We start from the raw sequence: 10,427 nt of genomic DNA, 5'->3' as shown, positions 1-10,427 counted from the left end.
GAGCACCCAAATATCCAAAGTTCCTCCCACTTCCCACATTTATTAATGTCCTCTCTGCTAACGCTGAATACTGTCAACCCGAAGGTGAGCTGGGCAGGGGAACGACTGTGCAAGGGAGGGGCGGGGTGAAGAGTGTCAAAGGCTCCCCTTCATGTACACAAACACACTCCCTCCCAGCCCCTCCCAACGCTTTGAAATCCCAACCCTGCTTTGTTGTCTCCCCCGGAGGGGCCGGAATGCTCAGAGCCCGCAGTATAAAGGCAGCCGCGGTGGCGGTGGCGGTGCAGAGCCCCGCAGTCAGGACTCTGCGGCTGGTAGAGGCTCTTGGAACCCTGACTACAGCTGCGCCAGCACGGCTTCCTGGGGACCAGGCTTGCAAGCTGACATTCCACTTTTCTCTTTCTCTGCCTTGAGTCCTTTGGAGATGAGGGCTCTGGCTGCAGCGGGTGCTGCCCGGGTCTTGGTCACCCTGGCAGCTGCGGCTCTTTGCGGTCACCCTCTGCTGGGAGCGAGCGCCACTTTAAACTCGGTTCTCGTCAATTCCAACGCCATCAAGAACCTGCCCCCACCGCTGGGCGGCGCTGCGGGGCACCCGGCAGTCAGCGCGGCTCCCGGAATTCTGTTCGAGGGTGGCAACAAGTACCAAACGATTGACAACTATCAGGTGAGAAGGGTCTCGAGGGTCTGGAGACGCTGTGAGCCTGAAGGGGGTCTCATTTGGGAAAGAGAATGCAGGACTTGCTATGTGTGTATCTGTGTATTCAAGGCACATTAAGAAACTGCTCTGGGGAGCAGTGGGCAGCAACAGCTTTTGGAGAGGTGGGCAGAAAGGGACTGTGATGAGTCCGAGTGTGGTACCCAGGTGCCTCACCCTCTCCGGCCCTCTTCCCGCAGCCATACCCGTGCGCCGATGACGAGGAATGCAGCAGTGACGAGTACTGCGCGAGTCCCACCCGCGGAGGGAGTGCAGGCGCACAAATCTGCCTAGCCTGCAGAAAGCGCCGAAAACGCTGCATGCGGCACGCTATGTGCTGCCCTGGGAATTACTGCAAAAACGGTGAGTCGGAGAGCTCTCTCTCAGACTATAATCCTCCAGCACTTGCGTGCAGTGGTTGGGAGACCGTGCTCCCAGCTCTCAGAATGCCGCGGCACCACCTGCAAAAGGGATTCAGCGTTCGAGTTTCCCCTGAAATGTTTTCTGGTTTAGTGTTCAACCTGGAGGCAAAGAGGAGACTACCGCGTTCTTGGAGATCTTTATTCTCCTTTGTGCCCCTCGATTAATTAACGAGGTCTTACCTCAGAGCGGACCCTTCCATAAAAATTTAGCTAGGGAGAGCCTTGACACAATCTAAGAAGATGGGGAGGGAGGTGGAATTAAACAGAGAAATCAAGGAAACCAGAATGAGCATTTAGGTGCCCCTTCCATTTCTTATGGTGCCTCTCTCAGCTCTTCCAGACTGGCCTCTCCCTCAAGATTCATGTTCAGATTGTCAGAAGACAGTTATGTATCTGTGCTGGCCACTCTTGAAGATCTTGATACCCTTGCATCCCAGCTTCTCCATCCTTCTCTCCCCTACCTCTGACTACATTAAAATAAGTACTCCTCCACCCAGCCACAGATCCACTAGAATTTAATGTCTCAAACAAGTAGACTCAGCCAAAGAAGTCTCCAGAAATAAACTTAAGGGTGGCGACCCTCCTTAGGACCCAGCATTACTCCAGGATGAACTAAATCTCTGTAATATAGAAATTATACAGTAAAGTAACTGGTGGGTGAGATTGTAATCTTCCACGCAGCAGGCATTCCATTTGCTTAACTTAGTCTGGCAGTACCCATACAGCACCAAGGGCAGAGAAGTTATTTTTAAAAAGTTTTTGAAAGTGAACGACTTTATTTTTCTTACCCCAGAGGTGATATTAAAATAGGCAGAAATCTCATTGCCACTACCACAGTTGGTGAGAAAGTATTCTAAGTGGCTAGATTGGGGATATTACCTATCAGTGCAGTGTACACACTGATGCTTCTGTCCATCTGGGGAGTTTTGCTTTAACACTAGAAAGTTTGGCTTGTGTTTAATATTCCTACAATGAAATATCTCAAGTTGGTGCAGACATAACAGACTGCCACTGTCCCACATTCCATCTCAGGAGTTAATCAATATCTCCTGCCTTCTTAGGAATATGTATGCCTTCTGATCACAATCATTTCCACCGAGGGGAAATTGAGGAAACCATTATTGAAAGCTTTGGTAATGACCATAGCACCTTGGATGGGTACTCCAGAAGAACTACACTGTCATCAAAAATGTATCATACCAAAGGTAGGTTAAAGATTGAAGACTCATTTTTGTTAGCAGATGAGAAGTGCCTTTTGGATTACCTTAATGAAATAATGCAGGTTTAGCAGTGACTGTGTACTTTTCCTATGTACTTTTCCTAGGGCAAGAAGGTTCTGTCTGTCTCCGATCATCAGACTGTGCCACAGGGTTGTGTTGTGCAAGACATTTCTGGTCCAAGATCTGTAAACCTGTCCTCAAAGAAGGTCAAGTGTGCACCAAGCACAGGAGAAAAGGTTCCCATGGGCTGGAGATATTCCAGCGTTGCTACTGTGGAGAAGGTCTGTCTTGCCGGATACAGAAAGATCACCATCAAGCCAGTAATTCTTCTAGACTTCACACCTGTCAGAGACACTAAGCCAGCTGTCTGAACACAGTGGACTCCATTTACATAATATATGCTATGAAAACCATTTGTGACTTGTGAGCTCAGTCGTTAAGGATGCACAAATTCTGTGGTTACAGTTAAGCATTCCAATAATACCTTCTGAAAATGTGGAGTGTAAGAGCTTTGTTTCTTTATGGAACAACCCTGTCATTGATTGCAGTAAATTACTGTGTTGTAAATTTTCAGTGTGGCACTTACCTGTAAATGCAAAAAAAACTTTTAATTATTTTTCTAAAGGTGCTGCATTGTTTATTGTTCTTGTTATGTAAATTTTTGTACACATTGATTGTTATCTTGACTGATAAATATTCTATATTAAATACTTTTAGCTTATACTTTCTAAATGCATAACACTTTCCCATTTTAATTCTAGAGTCTAGAATGCAAGGAGCTTTTGTAATGACAAATGATAGGTATATATATATATAAATTTATCATGAAAATACTAGCTTATTTTCCAAAATGTACTATCTCAGAGCTTAGATTATACTGATTTCTAAACTATGATAGTCCTTAAAATAAAGTTTAACATTTAATACCATGAAATGCTACAAGTATAGATAAATTTTGGCAGGGTGATCACAGGGGGTTTATGTGGTGTGTATGAATACACTTGAAAAATACATGCAGATTGTGTACCAATTTGAAGTATCTTAAATACTTCATTTTAGGAAGATTTGTTCTAATTACTTTGATTTTTAAATAATTATTACATAAAAATTACAAATCCTCTCTCATGTCATTCTTTTCTTCCCTTGCTAGGCGAGTTGAATATTTCAATTTTAGCTTAACCAGAAATCTGTTGGTTGGAATAAGATAGGGGTACCTTATTCACAAGAAAACCCACAGAAATGAAGTTTAAACTTGCTCTGCATTCTGATATGCCAACGTTGACACTGACAATCTGATACTGGCGGAGGGGAGAGCAACTGTCCTAATTTACACTTATTCTGTAATATTCAAAAAGTCTACATTAAAACCACAAAATGCTGGGTTTAAGACACTCCAGAGGACAGTGACTGATCAATTGTCTAAAAAGTTTCCTTAAATAACATAGATGTCCTAGAATGTTTGTTGATTCTGTATTCCCGGATGTGGTTCAATTTCAAGGGGCTTTGCCAACAGGACACAAGGGTTGGTTGGTTCTTCCCTGAGATGGGAACCGGCAGGATGTCTGTTGTTACATTCCTTTTGTCTGAAAGTTTTTGGCTTCCTCACCCTGGAGAAACTTTCTTTTTCTACATGTTTATTTGCTGATGTGCCAGGAAGGCCAATTCTAAGGCCTGCCATCTCCAATAAAGCACAATAGAGGAAAGGAAACAGGAAACCCTTTCTTCAAAAAGAAGAAAGAAGAGCCTCTGTTTTAAAAGGGGAGAGGAGCAATCGTTTTAAGGGCCTTGGTTATGGGATCCCTTCATTTCTACAGGAACCAGCTGTGGCCAAAGACCCTCTGCCCATCAGTCCTGGCTCTAGTCCTTCTTGTTCCCCATCACATGATGGGAATGGGAAAATGAGAAACCAACCAGGGAATGTGGCTCTTCTTATCCCCCAACTAAGGAGTTAGGCAGGGATAGCAATAAGAAATTCTGCATATTTCTGAAGGTGAAAAAAAAAAAAGGTCAAGAAATCTGTAGATACTTGATTAGCTAGTAATGGAGGCTGGAGGATGGAAGTCAGATACAAATTTAAAAGAGGATCCATTAACGAATCAGAATTTAAGTAGTGGCTGCTGAAATTTGAATTTTATTTTACTTTTCAACAATTTGAATGGAAAATGCATGTACTTGGGAATGCATTCACAAAGTATTTTATCAAATGGTAGCATATTCTACACAGTGCTCTGTACTGTGCGCTTATTTTATGTCTTGGAGATTATTTTATGTAAGACATAGAGAGGTGTCTTATTCCTCTTAAAGGTTGCCTTAAGAGTGTAGTATTTTGGAATGACTATACCATAATTCAAAGAGACACTGAGACCTTTAAATTGTTTCCAGTGTTTTTTTTTATAATAAATATTGTGCCATCAGTATAGAATTTTGTGTGTGCTCATGCTGATACAGTTGTAGGATAAGAGAGGGACTCATTTTTTTGAGGCAAAATTCAAATTTAAAAAGCATGCTTTCTGTAGCTACTCAGTGACGTGAGCAAAATGTCAAGATGTTTGCTTATCAGTGATTAGATATGATTAAACTCTTGCTAAATTTTATCAAAAGAGGAGGAGGGAAATACAGACTTGTCCTAACAATTTCATAGTAACCAGTAGTCTGTGGAATTCAGTTAAAGGTAGACTTATTCTAATTCCTTTTATTTTAAAATAATTATTAAATAAAATTACAAACAAGTCACTTCTCCATCCCTTGTTCTGCAAGGAGACTTAAATATTTCATTGTTTAACCTGAAACCTATTGATAGGAATGAGGATGGGAATATATTGTTTAAAGATACACATGTGCAGCCTAAATATGACAATTCATGTTTCAGCAGATCAAAAACACTATGGATTTTTTTCCCATGATAAATCAAATTGTACTAATTCAATCATGGAATTAGCAACAATTATACAGTTAGAAATACTTAAACTGACAAAATTTCTAATTGCATAATCAAATTATCACTCATTGCCACATATGGGAATTTCAGGTAAAAGTCACTAAAATTTCCTTCATTTTAAAACTGACTATATAGTATCTAACCTTATGTTACCACCTTTTTGTTATAGTCTTTAAGAGAAATGGACAATGCTACCATTAAGTTTATAAAATGTCTTCCATGGAGTTCTGTATTACAAGGTTCACACTGTCTAAATTACTACTGAATACGGTACCAAAATATAGAATACACATATGAATATGGTACCAAAATATAGAACACATATATTCTCTCCACACTAAAAACACAGAAGATAAGGAGTTTCCATCGTGGCACAGCGGAAACAAATCTGACTAGGAACCATGAGGTTGTGGGTTCAATCCCTGGCCTTGCTCAGTGGGTTAAGGATCCAGTGTTGCCCTGAGCTGTGGTGTAAGTTGCAGATGCAACTCAGATCTGGCATTGCTGTGGCTCTGGCGTAGGCCGACAGCTATAGCTCCGATTAGACCCCTAGCCTGGGAACCTCCATATGCCGCAGGTGCAGCCCTAAAAAGACAAGAGAGAAAAAAAATAGAATATCCATAATTGAAGCATCTGATGTTTGTACAAATGTTATGATATATGTGAGACTATGAGAGTATGTTTGTCCTCATGTTAACTAGTTAGAAACATTCAAGTCAATAATCTGAGACTACAATCTGGGTAATGCTAGAAAATTTTAATTTAATTAAGCTTTACTGAGTCTTTGGTGCTCAATACGTCCTGTGCTGACATTTGAAACAAGGTCAATAATATACTCTAACTTCAAGGAGCTCACTATTTAGCAAGAGAAATGATAAACAACTATTAGGGCTGGGGTTGGTTTAGTACAGTTGTTTGAGATACAGTTCCTGGAATCAGACTTGGGGTGGAATCATGGCTCTCTGTTTTTAACTAGAGGATATAACCTTGTTAATATTATGGAGTGAATGCCAACTTAATAGACTAATGCATGAATTATAATACTTGGCATTATGTATAGCTTTGAGTAAGCACTCTAGGTTTTTACTATTAGAAATATCTATTTCATATATTATATATTAATAAACAGATTAAATTTAGAGATTAAAAGTAATTAGATCAATCTATAGGTGCTCAGTAAAACCTTCAAGGAAGCAGAGGTATTTGAACCATCTTCTTTTCAAAGTCCTTTTATTTCAAGAATAACTAGAGAAAGTAAAAGGATACATGAATTGGAATGCTACCTCATGAAAGTCAGTATGGAAACTATCCTGCAACTGGCTCCATAGCTTGCTAATGATTTCTGCTCTACTGTAATTTGCACAGCTCTCTACCTTGTCACAGTGGCATATATTCTGTTCCTAAGACAAGTGACCTTTAGGCTCAGCTCCGCTTAGCAAACTGCTCAGCCTCTTGGAGAAGATGCCAAATTCCTGGATGAGGATTTTGCTTGACTCAGCCTTGATCAGGGGTTCACCTCTGGTGCCCTTGGCTAGCTCCGCTACCCCCATTCTAGAGTACAAACAGGGCTACATCCCATTCACCTTTAATAGGAAGAACTTTTGGTAGTTCTATAAGGAGTGTATAGCAAAAGGCACCACGTCATGTCTACCATATTAGTTTTAAAGAATGAGGAGTTCACAAGGTAGACAAGGGTATTGGAGACAGAGGCAGCAGCGTGAACCAAATTACAAAGCTATAAAAATATACATACTGTGTTAAAAAACAACAACAACAACAACAACACTGTGGCTAGAGTGTGAGGTGCTTGGGAGGAGCAGGACTCTGCCGAATTTTTGTAATTTGTTATTCAGGAAAGAAAAAAAAAAAAGGTAAAAACTTCATTTTCAGCAACAGTTATATTTTAGGTGAAAACGGAGTTGAAGACAATTATGTTTGAGACATATTTTGTCTCAAAGGATGACTAGACTGTCTTCACAAATTGTGATTTTTTTTTTTTTGGCCAAAAGGTATTATAACTTCATTTATACTATTACTTAATTTCTAGTATGAGTTGTTATATTAGGGATGAGTTGGAGTTAAAGGAAATTATATTTGAGACTATTTTTGACTGATGTAATTAATACATAGCTTTCACAAATCATGGATTTTTTGCTAGAAAAGTTATAAATTAAAATCATATAACACTCTCCATTAAATATAAAATTACGTTTGAAGGTCAATGATAGCCGATCCCATGTAATTATAAACTATTAAACAAATTATAATAAAAAATAAAATTGGCAGAAGACAGGAAGCATGTCTGAGCACAGTATTTCATACTAACTTTATCCTAATAAGCAAAAATTTTAAAAAGAGTGCTATTATTGGAACATTTCACGTATCTGTGATACTCTGAAGTTCAAATTAAAAGGAAATGGTAATACTTAGACTCGGCAGAGGGGCAGAAAACAAGACGGTCTCATACACCATTGGTAGAAACTGCATTTGGCACTACCTTTCTGAAAGGCAATTTGGCAGGTGTTTTTAAAGTGTGAAAATTCTTCGATGCAGTATTTTAACTTATGGAAATTTAAGAAGAGAATCACAAATGTGTATAGAAGTCCATCCACACTGACGTCACGCCACAGATTAAAAATGAATTGTGTCCAGGAGGAGAACTGTTTAAATTAGAATATATTCTCAAAAATTCTGCAATCATCAAACTTATTTGGAGAAATGTTCATAATTCTTCATGTTAGAATCTTTTTAAAAAAGCATATTACAGAATATATGCTGGTCTAGATGGACATGTCTGGGGATTGTGGGAACTACTTAATTTCTTTTCCTTATTTTCCATTTTTTTCTTTATTACTATTAGCATTAAATCTAAACTAAAACTTGGTTCTTTTCAAACTTTTTGACCTATCAAGCAGCTATCTTGATGTACCTCATTCTGATTAGAGAAGTCACTGGGCAGAGTTTCTCCTCCCTGCATTTCCCAGAACATACAGAAAATAACAACCTCACACTACTGATCAAATTCTTTTCCATTCAAGGAGTACCGCCTGGAAGAACGTCATCTTGTATAGGCAAGACCCTCAGCAAGTATTTGTTGAATGAAGGAGCAATAAATAAAGGAGATATAGGAATATTTGTACGAAATTTGGTATAAATTACAAAACAGAACATATGAAAGTACTTTAAATGATCTAAAAGAAGAAATGAACAAGTAAAAGAAAAAAACAATTCTGTTGCAATGGACTGTGTAACATGTTACATAAATCACACAAATACATAAACTACCAGAGTGGGACATGGCCATTGGTTCAGGTATCTTTATTGGTGAGAAAAATCTCACTTCCTCTTCCTGACAATATAGTTAGCCTTGTAGGCAGCTTGACTTTTCATCTTATAGGCAGGAGGACTGGAGTTCATAACTAACCTAGTTAGGGTTTCTAACCCAGAAAACAAAAGTCAAGGAAGATGGAAGTTCTTTCTTCAGGGAGCTCTGCATATTTAACAGTTTTATCACCAGTCTTAATCAGCTTTTGCATCAAGTAGGACTAAGTGCAATGCTTGACACTCTGGTGGCATATTGCAGAACATGTTTAAAATCAAACAAGCAGAACTTCCACTTCTCTAAAGGATGGCACAGTTTTGGCAAAATTTAGAAACTGGCCAATGTTTATTCTCTTATTAACACTTCATTGAGCAACTTTCTCTCCCTTTAAGAGACCCTATTCCTACTTTCATGTTTTCATCCATCCTGGCTCATCTATTCCCTACTCTTTCCATAAGACTCTCAAGGTCTTCATTTGTTTTTTCAATTCTAACTACCTAACCTTTTGCAGTCGCAACTTTCCAGACTTGTCCTTTTAGACTTTGTGGCTGAAACTTATCTAGTCACGGGAAACAATTTCCCTTTCCTCCTGAGCATTCCCAGCTTCCAGTGCCGTCACATGACTGCTTAGCCAGGAGGTGGTTCGCCTAGAAACACTGTACTAGCTTCTCTTCCATCTACACATCTCCAGGGAGATAATGACCACCCTGCAATTCAGTGGAAGAGCCTCTGAATTAGAAAGCCTTCATTTCTAAGCCTAGCAGGAACAGATTCCCCTCTCCCATCTTTCACTTATAAGAGCAAGAAATAAACTTTAATTGTGATATGCCCTTGATATTTGGGGGGTTTTATTTTAAATTAATACACATCCCCAGCTTCTCCTTCCTTGCCTTTGTTTTCCTAAAATTCTACCATTAGTCAAATAAAGAACAAGGGCAGCAAAATTGTGGGGTGCAGGTGAAATCACACTGTTACCATTTCTATGAAAATGTGAAAGCATGCACCATTTGCTAGACCAGCAGTGGCAATTCAATGAATAGTTTTATCGTTCCCTAACTGGGGATTTTACAAATAAAAACTCCTCCCAACTAAGCAATATAATTTACAGGAGATGATCATGATAGCCATTTTTGAGAGTGCCTTTCAGATACCTGAGACTAACATTAATTTAAGTGTTCCACATATATTTACTGCATTCTCACAGTACCTCTATGAATTAGGTATGTTTGTCATTCCTATTTTATAGATGAGGAAACAGAAACTAAGAAAGCTTAAGATATTTACCTGAGGTCATGTAGCTATTAACTGACAGAATTTGAAATCAGGGTCTGCTCCAAACTCCAGACTCTTAACTCACTAATAGGGGTGAGTATTCAACCATCTGAAGTTTCTGCATTCCTTAAGTTGTGTAATGGTCCCTTTAAAATAGGCTAAAGATTTATCTGGTGACTTGGAAAAATGCAGCATCTCAAGTTTCTAAATTGATATTCTTTTATGACATTCCATGAAAAATATATTTGAAATATAATGGCCCATGTGGTCTTTCTTATGTGTTTAAATGAAAGAGTCAAAGATTAATAAAACTAAAACTGCTTCGAAGTTAATATAACCTCTTTCTTGATTAGAGAAATAGTTTAACGAATTAATTACCAGGAAAACTTATTTTAAATACACTGTTAGATTTTTATGCTATTTTTCCCATCCAAGAGAATGCTTTCTGCAGAGTAATATTACAAACTATATTATAAAATCTTTGCTTATAAGTCCAGTTACCATGTCACCCATACAATGTATACTATTTCACAGACATTGTTCTTGCGTTCTCTTTATA

General features: G+C 38.8%; 1 protein-coding gene across 1 annotated transcript; it reads left to right on the top strand.

The window, feature by feature from the left end:
* The first annotated feature begins 203 nt into the window (after positions 1–203).
* Positions 204–3,456, top strand: DKK1 (dickkopf WNT signaling pathway inhibitor 1). Its single transcript, XM_047762300.1, has 4 exons — positions 204–664; positions 895–1,057; positions 2,178–2,321; positions 2,441–3,456. Exons 1-4 carry the CDS (start codon positions 425–427, stop codon positions 2,692–2,694), a joined length of 801 nt encoding a protein of 266 aa, XP_047618256.1. The 5' UTR covers positions 204–424; the 3' UTR covers positions 2,695–3,456.
* The last annotated feature ends 6,971 nt before the right edge of the window (positions 3,457–10,427 follow it).

The sequence above is a fragment of the Phacochoerus africanus genome, chromosome 15 (assembly GCF_016906955.1).
Source record: "Phacochoerus africanus isolate WHEZ1 chromosome 15, ROS_Pafr_v1, whole genome shotgun sequence".
In the NCBI taxonomy this organism is placed as follows: domain Eukaryota; kingdom Metazoa; phylum Chordata; class Mammalia; order Artiodactyla; family Suidae; genus Phacochoerus; species Phacochoerus africanus.
This window is presented reverse-complemented; position numbering and strand designations above follow the sequence as displayed.